This window comes from Trachymyrmex cornetzi, unplaced genomic scaffold (genome assembly GCF_001594075.2).
Source record: "Trachymyrmex cornetzi isolate Tcor2-1 unplaced genomic scaffold, Tcor1.1 scaffold458, whole genome shotgun sequence".
Classification (NCBI taxonomy): domain Eukaryota; kingdom Metazoa; phylum Arthropoda; class Insecta; order Hymenoptera; family Formicidae; genus Trachymyrmex; species Trachymyrmex cornetzi.
In genome coordinates, this window is record NW_017299378.1 from 30,261 (window position 1) to 49,191 (window position 18,931).

The 18,931-nt window shown below is 35.4% G+C and overlaps 2 protein-coding genes across 3 annotated transcripts; one reads left to right on the forward strand and one right to left on the reverse strand.

The window, feature by feature from the left end:
- Window positions 1-1,294: 1,294 nt before the first annotated feature.
- On the forward strand, window positions 1,295-10,824 carry Usp14 (ubiquitin specific protease 14). Of its 2 annotated transcripts, XM_018513271.1 has the most exons (7): window positions 1,295-1,384; window positions 1,472-1,526; window positions 2,008-2,186; window positions 2,264-2,725; window positions 2,836-3,105; window positions 10,004-10,292; window positions 10,373-10,668. In XM_018513271.1, the coding sequence occupies exons 2-7, from the start codon at window positions 1,511-1,513 to the stop codon at window positions 10,666-10,668; spliced, it is 1,512 nt and encodes a 503-aa protein (XP_018368773.1). In that variant the 5' UTR covers window positions 1,295-1,384; window positions 1,472-1,510. The 2 variants fall into 2 exon arrangements, with proteins under 2 accessions (XP_018368773.1, XP_018368772.1); XM_018513270.1 differs by lacking the exon at window positions 1,295-1,384 and having other exon boundaries at window positions 1,511-1,526; window positions 1,990-2,186; window positions 10,373-10,824.
- A 5,126-nt stretch (window positions 10,825-15,950) lies between these two features.
- Window positions 15,951-17,653, reverse strand: LOC108764867 (uncharacterized). Its single transcript, XM_018513267.1, has 3 exons — window positions 17,464-17,653; window positions 16,443-16,684; window positions 15,951-16,349 (listed from the first exon to the last, which is right to left on the reverse strand). Exons 1-3 carry the CDS (start codon window positions 17,651-17,653, stop codon window positions 15,951-15,953), a joined length of 831 nt encoding a protein of 276 aa, XP_018368769.1.
- Between the last annotated feature and the right edge of the window lie 1,278 nt (window positions 17,654-18,931).

The window sequence follows — 18,931 nt, forward strand, 5'->3', positions numbered from 1 at the left end:
CCTCCACCAATTGATGCAAAATATGTACCTTAATGTCTCCGGCACACCAACGCTATGTTCGTCGCGCGCGACACGCGATATCCAATGAGTGTACAGCTTTACCGATCTTCTCATTCTAAGGCCGCGGTCCGATACACGCTCACAACGCTTAAAAATCATTTCAATACTCGAAAATATACACATCACTCCTTGCAATAATCTGATCTCGTATGTCCGTTAACGTCAAAATTCAAATCTTTTAAGGTTAGGTATTAAAAGTTCGTACACACGATACACACACTGCACATATCGCATTCCATTTAAGCGTGGCAAACTGTGTTTGAGTGTGTTATACTGTGTCGGTTTGTGTCTCCTAAAAGGAAAGCAGCCTATGTGTCGTGATGTCGTTCAACTCGTGTACATCCTGGCACTACACATCTTTGTTTATCCATTTCTCCTGCACTAATTATATATAATAACAGCCGTTTGAAAAAACTCATATGAGAAACCAAAGACATATAGCGTTTTCGGCCCGATCGGGTTTGCACCAACCTGGGTTGGATTAATCTTTCCTATTGGTTGACGTCACCCGCTCTACCAATAGGAAAGCACAAAACGCCATTAATCCAATCCGTTGGTGCAAACCTGGCCGTGCCGAAAACGCTAATAGAGAATGGACTGCGCGATCCATGTGTCACATCGACATCTAGAATGGACCGCTGATGGCAATGGTGGGGGTAGAAAGACGATTAGAGTGAGAGGCAAAAATAATAAGATCGTTCTTTCTCTGTTTATTGTTGTTTCCAACTAGCCTGATTGGTTGTTGGATTAACAACAACCAATCAGGCTTCAGTAAACAGAGAAAGAACGATCTTATTATTCCTGCCTCTCACTCTAATCGTCTTTCTACCCCCACCATTGCCATCAGCGGTCCATTCTAGATGTCGATGGTGTGTCAAAATGGTCGATAGGGATGAGAGAGAGGGACTGTGGCAGACAGCCATTTCTATCTCTTTCCATTTAATGGTGTAATGGGAGAGAAAATGAGAGGGAAATTGGCCGTCTCCCACGGTCCCTCTCTTTCATTATTGTCGACCACATTTGATACACTATTAGATACGGATCGCGCATTCCATTCTCTATGGCTTTGTGAGAAACACACTGAAAATGTTCTCAAAAAAACGATACATGTGCGATTTATTTCTTCCGTTTCTGCGATGCAGATAGATTTCACCGAAATGGCTGCTATTCAGAAACGTCGCTGTTGCCATCTGGAGTTGTTACGCGATATTAATCCAAATACTGTTTTAGATTTCCGCATGGAGTTGACCCACCGTGTGCTGAACGCAGCCAGCAGCCTGTCTTTGGGTGATACCATGACACATGTTTGATACACGCCTACCACGTAAGTATCGTGAATCTGACTTAGCACTTTGTGATTATTTAATTGTTATTAAAAAAGAAAATTGTGCATTAATTCAATATCTTATAGGTATAACGTATTGATAAGTTGCTGTCAAAAGGAATAGATATGCCTCAATACACAAGTATGTATTCGACCAAAATAGAGTCTCTAACCTAAAAGTTTATATTCTTATTCAATAATCGAACACAACAGGCAATATTAATTTTTTGAGCTATATAATACGTGTCTCTCTCTCTCTCTCTCTCTCTCTCTCAATTTAAAAATAACATCTAATTTTATTCTAAAACTTATTGTGGAAAATATAATCTGAAATATATCTGAAATATATGTAGCTATAATTGACAAAACAATCTAACAAAATTTAATTCTTAATCTAGGTATTTACTGAATTTTGTAATGTAACTTAGATTATCTGTATCTAATTTTATTTTATTTATGTGTGATATTGTATCATATTATCATCAATTGCAGTTTTTAATATTGTAGTGGAAGATTTTGAAAAATATATTTTACAATTGTATTCATCTAATTTGTAGTATTTTTACAATTTCTCTCTCTCTTTGTTCATTTATTTTTATTCATAGATTATCAATATATTTCAGTTAAAGTGAAATGGGGCAAAGAGCTCTTTTCTAATGTAGAAGTTAATACCGAGGAAGATCCAATATTATTTAAAGCGCAGCTCTTTGCATTGACTGGGGTTCAACCAGAGAGACAAAAAGTTATGCTAAAAGGAATGACACTTAAAGATGATGATTGGGGCAATCTAAAACTTAAAGATGTAATAATAAATAATTGTAGCTAGCTTAGCATATGATATTTAATAAAAGATTTATGATTTATTGTTGACTATATTAGGGTGTCACAATACTTATGATGGGTTCTAAGGAGGAAGATGTACCAACAGAGCCAATAGAAAAGCCAGTGTTCTTGGAAGATATGAATGAAGCTGAATTGGCTACTGCTTTAGATTTGCCATCCGGTTTACTTAACCTTGGCAATACGTGTTATCTAAATGCAACGGTACAATGTTTAAAAACTGTACCAGAATTACGAGAAGCCTTAAAAATTTTTTCAGGAGGTTGGACTACAGGTGCGAGTTTATCAATAACTGCGCAAAGTATAACTGCATCGTTAAGGGATTTATATGACAATATGGACAAAGGAACAGCTAGAGCACCACTTGTTTTACTTCAAATGTTACATTTGGCTTTTCCAAGATTCGCAGAAAAAACTGAACAGGGTGTATTTCAGCAACAAGATGCAAATGAATGTTGGACAGAATTAATTAGGATGTTGCAACAAAAGTTGCCCGCAAAGGTTATTAGACATGTTATATATTAGCAATTTTTTAAATCTTTAAATTATATTACTACTTATTTATTTGTAATTATAAAGTCATCATTGGAAGCATTGTATATTTGTAACAGAACAACCCAAATGTGTCAGAAGATAATAGCAAAGCCACTAAACCAAGATCATTTATTGAACAATACTTTGGGGGTATATTTGATTATGAGTTGAAATGTACTGAATCCGAAGATGAACCAGCCACTATTGGAAAGGAAGAATTTTTACAACTGAGTTGTTTTATTTCGACTGATGTTAAGCATATGTATTTTGGACTTAGAAACAAAATGCAGGAGCAAATAACAAAAATGTCTTCAACGCTTGGAAGAAATGCCACTTACACAAAAACGGTAAATTTTTTTATTATACATATATATGTATATATATATACCGGGTGTTTCAGACCACCCGTCCCACCCTTTTATCTTCGCAGTATAAGGTCCAATCAAAAAAGTGTTCAGACAAAAGATGTAGGATTTCTAAAGACCTATTTACTGGTTTTAGCCGTCGTCAGACAACTTGCGTAATGCCGACTGTACTGTAACTTTCGAGCCTTATAACTCGAAAAATATTTAATGAAAAAATATTTTATTAGTGTTTTGAAAAGCTCTTGAGGTAAGCTACAAAAAATGTAATGAAAGATAAGGGGTTTCATTTTAAAAAATCGATGTGATCTTGACTTGACCTTGGCGATGCCACCCAAGATCAAATTCGTAGCGCCAGTAAATAGGTCTTTAGAAACATAACCTACAACTTTTGTCTGAACACTTTTTCGATTGGACCTTATACTGTAAAGATAAAAGGGTGGGACGGGTGGTCTGAAACACCCGGTATATGTATATATTTATACAATTTGAATATCGGCTCAAAAGTTTCCATTTTATGCCAAAAGAACATCTTTAAATTTTTATCAAAAAATAAGATTTAGAGGTCACTAGTTAACGATTTTTAACTAAAAATTGCGATTTTCTTTAAAACTAAGAGATTTAAATGCCTATTACGGTCGAAGAGCTGGATCTTCGTTGCTTTTAAAATAATTCAATCTTGAATTACTAATATATACTATATATGTACTTGCATATATACCATATTGTAGTCTTTTTCAAACTGCGCGCCGAATTGTTTTTCCGGACTAAATAAACGCAATTAAAATTACTCTAGTAATCGCGAATTAAATTGACAAGCAATTTTAATAATTTGATGCTACTATCAAGCATCATATATTATAAAGATGTTAGTATATTAAAACTGTTAATAAATTTATCGCGAAAAATATTACCTCGGTTGGGACTTGAACTCGGATCTCTTGCATACCGTGCGAGCGTCCTAAGCCTTTAGACCACCGAAGCAATTGATAGTAGCATCAAATTATTAAAATTGCTTATTAATTTAATTCGCGATTACTAGAGTAATTTTAATTGCGTTTATTTAGTCCGGAAAAACAATTCGGCGCGCAGTTTGAAAAAGACTACAATATGGTATATATGCAAGTACATATATAATATAAAGTACACATATAAGTACTAATATATAAGTATATATTAGTAATTCAAGATTGAATTATTTAAAGCAACGAAGATCCAGCTCCGACCGTAATAGGCAGTTATATTCTAATATTAATTGAGTTTCTCAAATATACGGTCAAAAAAAATATAAATATATTGTCAAGATTGAATTATTTTAAAAGCAACGAAGATCCAGCTTCGACCGTAATAGGCATTTAAATTTCTAGTATTGATTGTGTTTCTCACATATACGGTCTAAAAATAAAAATATTGTTAAGAAATTTAGAGGAAATAGGCACAACAGAGAAGCTATCAGTATGTGGCTCAGTGGCAAGACGGAAGTCTACCAATTTGGAGGAGCCAGGCCTTGATTCGAATCTCAGAGAACTCTGATATTTTTCTTATGTTGTTATCAATTGTTTACAATACATGTTTGATTTATTGCAAAAACAGCTTAATCCAGATTTTAAATGTGATTTTGTATGTTTTTTTGGTCACGATGCAATAATTCATTTAGCTCTATGATATATATTTTAAGAAATACAGCCCAACTAATGTGAAAAAAATGACCAAATTTTGAGTTCAAGATCGATTTTAGCAAGGTTCCAAGCGTTCAAATGGGTCATTACTCCCCTCAAATTGTAGATCTGTTCACCCAGAACAAGATCCAGTTGATATTTTCCCGGGACCTCCTGCAGGGCCTTTAAAAGTTACATTTAACTGATTATAAAATGGATTATTAACGGATTACAAAACATTTTTAAGAATAGAAAAAATTTTTTTCCTATTCTTAAAAAAGTCTAAAGTATATCGCTTTGTGGTTTTGACATCCTTGAACCAAATACTTCAATTTGATGATAAAAAACTCTATTACAAAATGAAATGAGTATATAATAAAAAAAAAATATGATTAATTAAAATAAACTACATATTATTTAGTATTTTTTTTTATTATGTATTCATTTCATTTTCTAATAAAGAGTTTTTTATCATCAAATTGAAGTATTTGGTTCAAGGATGTCAAAACCACATTAATCATATTTTTTTTTATTATACACTCATTTCACTTTGTAATAGAGTTTTTATTATCAAATTGAGGCATTTGATTTGAGGATGTCAAAATCACAAAGCGATATACTTTAGAACTTTTTTAAGAATAGAAAAAAAATTTTTTTATCCTTAAAAACGTTTCATAATCCAGTTAAATGCAACTTTTAAAGGCCTTGTAGGAGATCCTGGGAAAATTCCAACTGGATTTTATTCTTGGTGAACAGACTTATAATTTGAGGGGAATAATTAACGACTCTCATTTATAAACGCTTGAAATCTTGCTAAAATCGAACTCGAACTTTGGTTATTTTTTTCACATTAATCGAGCTGTATTTCTTAAGGCGTATATCGTAAGATTAAACGAATTAGTGCATCGTGTTCAACGACCAAAAAACACAATATTACATTTAAAATCCGAATTAAGTTATTTTTGCATCAAATTAAACATGTACTAAGAAAACTCGAAACTTTGATTTAAAAATCGTTCGCTAACGACCTCTAAATCTTAATATTTTTTGGTAAAAATTTAGAAGTGTTTTTTTGGCATAAAATTAAAGCCTTTGAGCTGAGAGGCCGATTAAAAAATAATTTTTTCCTTGTCAATCTAATATATATATATACCAGGTATGTAAATATGAAACCGGAATTTACCAATAGATGGCCATAGTTGTCAATGTAGTTGCCGTCAGACCGCGTCATTGACGCCATTTTCTCTGACATCTGACAAAGATTTTCAACTCACAACAATACAAGTTTCATACAACAGTATAGTTTGTAATAGCGTTGAACATGTCGAATTTTGTGCCTGGAAACTACGATTTGCGGACAGCATTGATTTTCTGTTACCATTTGAAGAAAACTGCTGCAGAATCGCATCGAGTGCTTGTCGAAGCTTACGGTGAGCATGCTCTTGGTAAATCACAGTGCTTTGAGTGATTAAAAAATTCAAAAATGGCGATTTTGACGTGAGAAACGAAGAACGTGGAAAACCACCGAAAAAGTTTGAAGACAGCGAATTGCAAGCATTGTTGGATGAGGATGACGCTCAAACTCAACAACAACTCGCGGATCAATTGAATGTGACACGAGAAGCCGTCTCCATACGTTTGAAATCCATGGGAAAGATCCAGAAGATGGGAAAATGGGTTCCACATGAACTGAATGAAAGACAGCAGGAAAACCGAAAAACCACTTGCAAATGCTGCTTGCCAGGTACAAAAGAAAGTCATTTCTCCATCGAATTGTGACTGGCGATGAAAAATGGATATATTTGAGAATCCTAAGCATAAAAGATCATGGATAACTCCAGGCGAATCATCGCCATCTACCGCAAGGCCAAATCGCTATGGACGGAAGACAATGCTCTGTGTTTGGTGGGATCAGAAAGGTGTGATCTATTATGAGCTGCTAAAACCTGGCGAAACCGTTAATACTGAACGCTACCGACAACAAATGATCAATTTGAATCAAGCTTTGCGTGAAAAACGACCGGAATATCAAAAAAGGCAACACAAAGTGATTTTGCTTCATGATAATGCACCATCACACACAGCAAAACTGGTCAAGGAAACGATTGAGGCGTTTGGTTGGGAAATACTTTGGCATGCGGCTTACTCACCAGGCTTGGCTCCGTCCGATTACTACTTATTTGCATCGATGGGACACGCACTTGCAGCGCTTCACTTCTTACGAGGATGTACAAAAATGGCTAGATGACTGGTTTGGCTCAAAAGAGTAACAATTTTTTTGGCGTGGCATCCACAAATTGTCATACAGGTGGGAAAAATGTATAGCTAGCGATGGGCAATACTTCAAATAAAATATTTTTTATCATTTTCATGCAATAAACGTGTATTTTCTATTAAAAAATTCCGGTTTCATATTTACATACCTGGTATGTATATATGTATATATATATGTATATATATAAATGCACAGGGTATCTGGAATTTAAATGTCAAAATTTCGGGAGCTTGTAAGAGATCGATAAACTAAGAAAAAAGTTCTGTAGAAATATACTTGTTTTTGCTTCGTTTTGGAGAAAATCATAAAACGTAGTTTACATTTTTATATTTTCTCATTACTTATTCACGTTATATTTCACTTGCTTGATGTAGATATCGTTCAGAATGTTGACCTCTTGTAATGCAAGCATTGCATCTAGTACGGACAATTAAACACTGATCTGACGATATTTGGTGCACTGCAGCTTCGATTCAATTTCTCAATTGTTTTCTTGAGTTGATTGACGACGAATAAACCTCCTGCTTCAAGATCCTCAAAGAAATCCAATGGTGTCAGATCAAGTGATCGGGGTGGCCAAGGAACTACTCATCCACGTTCAATTCCCCGTTGTGGAAAATGTCTGTCTAATGAAGCTCGAGTAGTTCTGCTATAATGAGTTGGACATCTATCGAATTGAAACCACATTTTAATCCATTGCTGCAGGTGGATGCCTTCTAAATAATCAAAGAAGTCAATCTCCAAAAACTTTGTATATCTGGCCGCATTTAATCCATCGGATAAAAAATGGTCCCATTAGACAAAAACAAACCAAAAAAGTTTTCACCTGAAAACGGAATTATTATTATTATTATTTTTGTGTATGATTTTAGCGACGATAATACTTTAGAGGCAGTGCAAGAACGAAGCAACTACGTTTTGTCTTTTTTGCGATTTTCTCCAAAACGAAGCAAAAACGAGCATATCTCTATATGACTTTTTTTCTTAATTTATCGATCCCCTACACGCTCCTAAAGTTTTGACATTTAAATTCCAGACATCCTGTATATACAGGGTGTCCCATTTTAAATAATGCATTAAGATTTCTCGAAGACTATGGTAGATACGGAAAAATGTTTCAAACAAAAGTTGTATGGTTCGGAGGAGGACATAAGAAGGTACCATTGATTTGACCTTGAGTGTCGTCGCCAAGATCAGGTCAAGGTCACATCGATTTTTTTTTAATGGAACACTATTTTTGATTGCAGAATCTAAAAGCTGATGTCAAGAGCTTTTCAAAACATTATTAAAATTATTTTTTATTACGTATTTTTCGAGTTGAAGGCTTGAAAGTTAAGTACCACCGGCATTAGCATTATGCAAGGTGTCGAACCGACAGCTGAAATCTATTGAATGTTGTTTGGAATCATGTCCTGGATAACATTTGTCAAGACTAATGGAGATTCTTCTTATTTTCATTTTTGCACTAAAAATTCATTTTTACGTAAAAATGAAGATAAGAGGTACAAATCTCCATTGACCTTGATCTTGACAAATATTATCCAGAACATGATCCCAAACAACATTCAAGAGGTTTTAGCGCCGGTCGGACACTTTGTGTAATACTAATGCCGGCAGTACTGTAGCTTTTAAGCCTTATAAAATTGAAAAATACTTAATGAAAAATAAATTTATTACAATGTTTTGAAAACTCTTGATCTCAGCTATTAGATTCTGGCATCAAAAATAGAGGATGTTCCATTAAAAAAAAATCGATGCAAAATTGCGACCTTGACTTGACCCTTGGTGATGCCATCCAAGGTCTAACTGATAAAATCAGTAAATAGATCTTTTTAAGCCCTATAACTTTTGTCTGAAACATTTTTCTACAAAACTTATATTTTCCGAGTTATTCAGGGGTCGTTTTTCCCGGCTTTTTTTTTCCCCACTCTATATACATATATGTATATACATAGGGTGTTTCAGACCACCCATACATCCCTTTTATCTTCGCAAGATAAAATCCAATCGTAAAAGTATTCAGACAAAAGTTGTAAAAAAAATCTATTTACTGATTTTATCAGTTTGATGTTGGGTGGCCAAGGTTAGGTCAAGGTCATATCGATTTTTTTAAAATGAAACACCCTATATTTGATTCCAGAATTTAATAATCAATATCGAATGCTTTTCAAAATACTATAAAAACCTCTTGAATGTTGTTCAGGATCATGTCCTGAATACCATTTGTCAAGATCAAAGTTATTGAAGGTTGTACCTCTTATTTTCATTTTTACGTAAAAACGAATTCTTAGCAAAAATAAAAATAAGAAGTACAATCTCCAATGATCCACAACATTTAAGAGATTTTAGTCGATCGGATACCTTATGTAATGCTAATGCCTTCGGTACTGTAACTTTCGAGCCTTATAACGCGAAAAGTATTCAATGAAAAATAACTTTATTATAGTGTTTTGAAAAAGTCAACATTGGCTATTAGATACTGGAATAAAAAGTTAGGTGATCCATTAAAAAGATCGATGTGACCTTGATCTGACCTTGGCGACGCTACCTAAGGTCAAATTGATATATCAGTAAATAAATCTTTTTATACTAGCCCTACAACTTCTGTCTGAACACTTTTATGATTGGACTTTATTCTGCGAAAATAAAAAGAATGTACGGTCTGAAACACCCGGTATATATATATATATATATATGGGGCATTCTTTCTCACCCGGACACCCCCCACTGCCCACAATTCATATGAACCAAAAAAATTTTTTCATGGCTGAAAATTTAGCTAAACATGTCTAAATGATGAACCCGAGGCATCGGAGGCATCCGAGCGACGTTTCCGAATGTAGTCAATATATGATAAAAATTTATAACGTGTATATGTGTGTTTGTATATGTATTTATGTGTACGATAAAAAAATTTATAATATTACATTTATTAATGTACTTTTTTCAGTCAAAAATTAGCAGGTTACCAGCATATTTAACCATACAATTTGTACGGTTTTATTACAAGGAGAAAGAAGCAATTAATGCAAAAATCTTGAAAGACGTTAAATTTCCCTTGGATTTTGATGCTTTTGAATTATGTAGTTCTGAACTTCAAACTAAACTTATACCAATGCGTGAAAAGTTCAAAAAATATGAAGATACTTTGGTAGAGGAATCTTGTAATGTAAAAATTAGAGATAAAGAAGATAATGTAAAAAGAGAAATAAAAAAAGAACCATTCTGGTTTAAGGACGGTAAGAGAATAAAAAAAATTCAATAATTAATCGGATTTCGAAAATTCAATACATTGAACATTTAAATATGCATATTGTAGATTTGGGATCAAATAATAGTGGTTATTACAAATTACAAGCGGTTTTGACACACCGAGGACGTTCCAGCAGCAGCGGTCATTATGTTGGTTGGATTCGACAAAAGGGTGATGCATGGATGAAATGTGATGACGATGTTGTTACAGCCGTTACTAGTGAAGAAGTTTTAAAACTTAGCGGAGGTGGTGATTGGCATTGCGCATATGTTCTTTTGTATGGTCCTAGAATTTTGGAGGTAGAAGTGAAGGATACAAAAGATAATTTAGTTAATACAAACAATTCTGAAACTGATAAATAATTGCTTTAAACTATGATAGATAAGAAAATGTTTGGGTTACTAGTTTCATACGAAATTTGTTTGTTGTGGTATGAATTAATATAACAGTTAAAAACATCACGTGCTATAATGATATTTGGAATAATAATTTTATCATGTATATGGAAAATAATCTACTAAATAACTTAATACTTTCAATAACTTTTCTAGATAAATATGAGACCAAAAATAAATTGGTTAAAAAGAACTTACTGATTTCTACTGTTTATAAAGTTAACAATTAATGTCATTAATATAAAAATATGCACGTAGAATATTGCTGTATCTGAATACAGATAATAAGAAATAAGCATTATTATATTTATTGTCTGTTTATTATATATTGATATTACTATGTAAAGTTCTATTTTACATTATGTACAAGAGCTGTACATTTTAATGAAAAGCATAATAAGACAGAATGCTCTTTTATAATTGTTATATGCTATCGGATTTCTTTATTTTGAAACAATTAAAATTTTTCTTATATGTTATGGTGATAAAAAGTTATTTTTATGGGACGTAATTTTGAATAGCAATTAAAAATTACAATTAAAATTAAAAAAGGTTTCAAAGATTAAATCAATAAAGGAATATAAAGCTAATGAGAGCCGACACAGTTGTACGTGTGTAATAAAAAATAATATATATGTCAATAACCAATTACAGACGTTTCGACCATAAGATTAGGTCATCTTCAGTGTAATAATAAAATCTTTGAAATCAAATTGATACGTTGTAAAACAATAGGCGAATGCTGTCAATAAATCATCGTTAAGCTGTTGTCCAAAATTAAGAACTTCATTATCGTCTGGATATTTAGATTGTATCCAGCATAACAATGATCCATTATAATGCGATGTGATTATTACTATATCTTGAGAGTATGTTAAGACATAGTTATTATAACATGCTCTCAAGACATAGTTATAATCACATCAAGTACAATAGATGATAATGAAGTTCTTAATTTGGACAGCTTAACGATGATTCATTGACAGCATTCGCCTATTGTTTTACAACGTATCAATTTGATTCCGAGGATTTTATTGTTACACTGAAGATGACCCAATCTTATGGTCAAAACATCTGTAATTGGTGATTGACATATATATCATTTTTTATTATACACGTACAACTATGTCGGCTTTTATTGGCTTTATATTCCTTTATTGATTTTTTAAATAGATTTTTAAAAATTATTCTTACTTAAGTTATCGGAATGTTCTTAATTAATGGCTTCTGAGAGTTCTGGAGACTTTTTTTTAATCTTCTTCGTAGTATAGTGGTCTCGTCTCTAATCACAGAGTATTCTTGTTCTTGTATTTTATATTTGGGTGATCCTGGTCCCCATGAATGGAGTAAATTTGGCCAGTCGTAGCCAAGATCCCTCCAACTTTTTATAGGCTTTCCCGGAATTTCTGGAAAAGGCGAAAAGGTATGATACTTAGGGGCCTTAGGGCCGATTGCGTCAACATTACTTTGACTTTAAGCAAGGCTTAAAACTCTCTGTCTCGTTTTAAAGCGAAAGAGAGGCAGAGAGAGTTTTAATCCTTGCTTAAAGTCAAAGTAATGGCCGCAGCACAGACTCTTGCATAACACATAATCAATGCCATATTAGCATTAGAGGCTAACCTAGGTTATTGCCTAGGGGCGGCAAGTTTAGGGGGGCAACATTTTTTTTAAAAGAAGGTAACCAATTTTTTATAAAAATTTTTATAAAAATTTTTATAAAAATATTGGATCAAAGTACATCACAAAAAGAAGTAAATCCTTTAAGGCGATGCTAAAGCCTACTGTTTTACCCACATTTCCATTCGGTGAAAAATCTCCTTATTGAATGTACGGATTGCAAAAGTATTATTACATAAATTAAAGTATGCACCAACAGGACCTCAGCTGCACTGGATTTCAAGAGAAAAAAAATTTTTAATTTATTAAAAATTCACTTTTGGCTCGTACAGCTGTCACCTCAGATATATATTTGCTTGATACAAGAGTTTTAGAGTCCATATCATGAAAATAAGCGTGCAGCTGAGGTCACATTATTGAAACGAACGATACCGAGATTGTAGAGCTAAGATTGAAAGTCTAGAAAAAAAGTATCGCCACCGAATAAAAAATACGTGTATACAGGTGTTTTGCGAAGACGGACTGTCAATAGAGCCGAAATTCCGTGTAGCAGTAGTTGCGCGGTCTTGCGATAGATGTTGCTGGTATATGTTAGATAAGAACAGATGTATGCGTTTGAGTAAGACAGAATGATATATATTATATAATATAATGTAAAAACTGAATCAAAGATGTCACCATTATTATCGAATTTGGAATTAAAAAAGTCTGTACTATCGACCTTGATCGAGTTCGGTAACCGGTTTAGCATCCCCTTAAGGGGATCCTAAAGACGTCTGTATTACCGACTAAACACGTATAATTTTTGTATAACGAATACTCTTTTTCTCTTTCACGGATTCGAAAATCCTTTTCCAGGATTAAAGTATACGCATTAATACGTGTTTGTGAAGCGGAGTCTGTGCTGAGAATGATCAAAAATTTCGAAATCGATATATTTTTTACCATTTCTTAGTGTAACATGGCGTCTCAGCTATCAAGTCGTGACAACATTTGCTTGATATAAAAGCTTTGCAATTCGAACGTACGAAATAATAGTTCTCAAACACGTAATTTGCACGAACATACAACGTCGAGTTTTTAGAATTAGATTTAGACGCTTTATCGCGACGAATTCATTGTACGAAAATTGACACGTATGTGTGACTGCGTGTATCATAGCTGCGTGAGATATTGCTGTGGTAGTATAAAAAGACATGTCGATGTGTGGCGCATGGCGTGACATCTAGTGATTACGTCGGAATTCGAGCTTTGCTTTAGGATCCCCTTAAGGGGATGCTAAACCGATTACCCAACTCAATCAAGGTCGATAGTACAGACTCTTTTAATTCCAAATTCGATAATAGTGGTGACATCTTTGATTTAGTTTTTACATTATATTATATAATATATATCATATAAAACTCTTATATCAAGCAAATACATATCTGAGGTAACAGTTGTACGAGCCAAAAGTAAGTGAATTTTTAATTTTTTTTTCGATTTTCTCATAAAATCCAGTACAGCTGAGGTCCTGTTGATGCGTACTATAATTTAAGTAATAATACTTTTGCAATCCGTACATCCAATACAGAGATTTTTCACCGAATAGGAATGTGGTAAAACAGGGAGCTTTAGCATCGCCTTAACCGTACAAATAGAAAAAGAAATAGAATATTGACGAAACGTTTTAAAAAGCGTATAGTGTCATACGCTAGAGTCATTAAATCATCAGCATTTCGTGATCTACCATTCAGGGGTTCTAATGAATGCTTTGGTTCTTCAAAATGGCAATTATATGATGCTTTTAGAGCTTATTGCTGAATTCGATCCGTTTCTATTTGAGCGTATAAAAGTACATGGAAATAAAGGTAAGGGATCTATATCTTATCTTTCATCGACAATTTGTGATGAATTTATTGAAGTTATGTTAGGAGAGTTATTAACAAAAATTATAAATAAAGTAAAAGAGACCAAATATTATTCAATAAGCGCTGATTCAACTCCTGATATATCTCATGTCGACCAACTGACATTTATTTTACGCTATGTAACCGAAGGAGATTCGAAAGAACGATTCATTAAATTTATTCCAAATTGTAGCCACAAATCTGAAGAACTTTTCAACGTTTTGCAGTGAGCGTTTAAATGCCTTAGTATTATTGTACATCGAAGCAGAGTTTAATGTCAAAACAGATTATAATTTGATAATTAATGAGTTTTCCGTGCGAAAATCGCGTAAAATTATAATTTAAAAAAATTAAATACATGTAAAGGTGCAAAAAAGGTAAGTGTTTGAATCGATTTGTCGTGGGAAAGGTATGGATCAACTCAAGAGGCGCAAATTACCGTTGGTAACTTTGAGAATCGTTTATTCCAAATCTTGTGCGGTGCTCACATTTGGACGAATGGTCACGCAATGGCGTCTGAAAGCGCGCGTCCTGCTTTTCCTCTACTGCTACCAACTTAAATCGGGACTAAGTAAAATATAACTAAAACCAAATAAAACGGCGCGGGGAAAGGAACATAACTTAGCGAACTAGACATGCTGCCCGCCTTGACAAATATAACATATTTTCAAACAATATAAAATAATCGTTCCGCTTATCGCGTGTTATAATAAATCGATTAATAAACGCTTAAGTAACTCAATGTTGTCATGCCAATCGCCAACATAAAATTAACCTTCAATGAGCGGACAAATATTTACTATGGTCCTTTTATATTGGCCTCTTTCAGTTCGTACTGCTCTTACGATTCCATCGTTCCCTGGATGTATTTCCGTGATCCTTGCCAACGTCCATTTCAAAGGGGGAGAATCGTTGTCTTTCAGCATGACCAGATGCCCTCCGCTGGTTTAAACCTGGGTTCTCCATTTAGTTCTTTGTTGAAGTGGATAAGTATTCCTTTTGCCATTTAAATCAAAAATGCTGCTCAATGTGCTGCAATCTTGACAGACAATTTTCAGCCAAGTCACGTACGTCTCTTTTAGGATAAGACTGCAAATTTTCCCCGATCAGAAAGTGTCCGAGAGTTATGGCTCTTAGATCATTCGGGTCGTCAGATAAATGAGTGAGGGGGCGAGAATTCAATATGGCTTCTACTTGCGTCAGACCCGCCGTTAGCTCAAAAACTGTGAGGCACGTTTTTCTGATCGGCCGTTTTAGATGCAACTTAGCTCATAGAGTGCACCGCTGCCTCCCACAATCCGCCGTAGTGTGATGATCTTGCCGGAGTAAAGCGCCATGCAATTCGTTCGGTGCTTGCGAACTCCATTACTGAGTTTTTGAAGCTTTCTTCCTCGAATAATTTTCATAATTCCCGATCTGCGCCAATAAAATTCCTCCCGTTGTCGGAGTACATATTCTGAACTTTCCCTCTGCGTGCGCAGAACCTTTTCAATGCCGCGATGAATGCGTCTGAGGTCAAGTTATCGATCAGTTCGATGTGACGGCTTTAGTAGCCATGCAGACAAATATAGCTATATAAGTTTTGTATTTCTTGCCATTTCTTCGGACGCGGTCTCTTGCGTGAAACGGACCGCAATAATCCACTCCGGTGTTAAGGAACGGTCTAGACGCACTTATCCAGACTGCAGATAGTTGACCCATTATTTGCCATTTGGGTTTTGGATTCGCCTTTCGACATCTTACTCAACTGCGTATGATTCCCTTGATCTTGGTTTTTGCATGTAGGGGCCAAAATTCTTCCCTTATTGAATTCAAGGTCGTCTGAGTTCCGGTGTGGAATAATTTTTCGTGAAAATGGATTATTATCAGTCTTGTAAGTTGATGAGAGCTTGGAATGATGATCGGATGTTTTACCTTATCAGGTAGTACGGCATTCTTTAATCTGCCTCCCAGTCGTAACACTCCATGCTTATCCAAAAATGGCTGCAACGCAATGAGTTTAGAATTCTTCGTGAGGACGTTATTTTCTTTTAGATCCTTTATGTCTTCTTTGAACTCCGCTTCCTGAACCATTTTTATTATCGCTAACTTGGCCTCTTCTAACTCAAGTACGGAAACTATTCTTATTCTACGCTCATTTTTCTTCTCTTTAATATTATAAATGAATCTTAAGACATACAACATCACATGTAACAAGTTGTTTAACGACAAGTACCCCTATCATAATCTTATTACCTTAGAATCTACCGCTACTGCAATCACAGTTTGCTTTCGCATTTCCGGAATATTTTCCGGTGATAAGTCCTCATTTTCCTTGGGCCAAGAGACTTTATCTAAGCTTAACCAACTAGGTCCCTCCCACCATAAATTTGCCCGTATTAATTGTTTGGGTGTAGTGCCTCGGAATATTAAGTCAGCCGGATTGTCCTTTGACTGCACATGCCGCCATTCGGTAGGCGAAGAATTATCATGAATCTCTGTTAGAAACAAATGTCGCCACTTGCGAGATTCTGCTCTAAAGGTAAATTTTCACGGGCTGCTCAAATCGACTGTTTCAGCGACAAAAAGAATCACGTGGTCAAAATTGACGAATATCAAATGTCCATTTTGATCACGTGATCCTTTTTGTCGCTAAAATAGCCGGTTAGAGCAGCTCGTGAAAATTTACCTTTATCCATACTAATACTATTTTAGAATCTGTCCAATAAATTGTTTGATGCGTCTTTATACCTAAACTAGCTATCACTCGCTTCATCAGTTTGATTAACAACACAGCGCTGCATAATTCGAGCCTAGGCAATGATAAAACTTTCATCGGTGCCATTCGGGACTTTGAGCAAATTAACGTAACAATTAAATCCTCTGATTGATTTTGTTCGCGTAAATATATGCATGCGCCAATATATAGGCTTTCTTGCTCGCATCGCAAAATCCGTGTATTTGAACTTGAGTTTCGCTATTACTAGATACAATACTTCTCGGAATTTCTAAAGAATTAAGTAAATTTAACTGCGCTTTAATTTTTCATTCCATTGCTTGTATATATCCATGGGAACTGATTCTTCCCAATCTATGCCTAAACTCCATAATCTTTACATAATAATTTTTGCTGCGCTTACGACTGGTCCTACTAGGCCTAAGGGGTCGAATAGTCTACAAATTTGAGACAACATGGCTCTCTTTGTTACCTGTTCGTTGCATTCCTTTATTGCTACTTCATAATTGAAAGTATCTTTATTTGGATCTCACAGTATACCTAACAGTTTCGATTGCTGCTCTTTGTTGATGTCTATTGCTTTATCGTCAGTTGCAATGTCATTTAACCTTGTTATGTTAGTCTTCCACTTGTGTAACATAAAACCTCCTATTTCTAGTAATTTTGTTAGCTCTTCCTTTAATTCTTTAATTTCTTCTATCGTTTCCGCGCCTGTCAGTAAGTCGTCCATATAAAAATTTCTTTTTACTACTTTGGCAGCTTTAGGAAAATTTTCTTTATCGCACTCGCTATCTCTGCTAACTTTAACAAATACCTAACCGCTAGGAAGGACGCGGGTTTCGTCCCATAAGTGACTGTACTCAACTCAAATTCTTCGGGGTGACCACGGCTCGATTGGACACCACCAATCACAGCGACCGGTGCTTTTTAGTCTCAAGCGCTATGAGTGGCTCGTGTCCAATTGAGCCGTGTCCAACTGAGTGCCACCCAATTCTTCTATCCGTTTCTGGATCCTCCCGCCACAAAATTGTTTGTAGATTAGTTTGGCTTTCGTATATTAAGATTTGTCTGTACATCATTTTTATGTCTGCACATAATACGTATTTGAAACATCTGAAATGTATTATTATCGAAAACAGGTCTGGCTGTAATATGCGACCTTTATATTGTAACCGTACTCGCGAGCAACGGCACAACTTCGTCGCGCGTTCTTCGTACTCCTCGTACGCAAAAATATCTCCTTTCTCTCGGTAACTGAATTTTGCGACAGCCAGGCGGTTTTCCGGCCAAGATTGTAATTCTTATTACTAAGTTGGGCGCCAGGCACGAGAGAGCGTGCCACTCTTTCCGAAATCTCCTTACTTTTGCCCGTAACCAATTCGCGACGGCAGGGGTGGGTCGCAAGAGGTGTGGGAAATTTGTAAGATAGGCTGCAAGAATAACATACGCGAGGAAGTAATAATAAAAACAGTATATTTGGAAAAAATGATAAAGTAAGAAAAATGACATGGGTGACGTAATTACAAGTGATCTCCGGAGTTTCGCTCCTTTGCGCTACTCTGTACGCTCGGTACTCGCACAGAGTCGCTAACTTATTTCGAACGCCGGCCATACGCTACAGCACGAGCCCCTCGGTTCCCTGCGGTAACTTCCGACGGTGTCCAACGCCCTTCTCAACCGTTAAGAACCCGTACCCGCTGTATCACCAGTCTCCCGATACGCAACGCCAGCACGGCGAAAGCGCAGCACGATTACAACAAGCGTCTCTATGCGACGCGACTCTACTCGACTGCGCGAATTCCGGAAACTGACTATCCGAGATGCAACAACCGGGAGTCCACTCTGCCCGACGACGCGGCAGTAAGCGTTCCGACGCAACAGTACATGATTCAATAACACATTCACAGCGAGCGTTCCTACGCGACACAACGATACACGACAACGCGACTACAATAGGCGTTTTTACGCGATCCGACAATTTACGACAATACGCGACAACACGAAAACT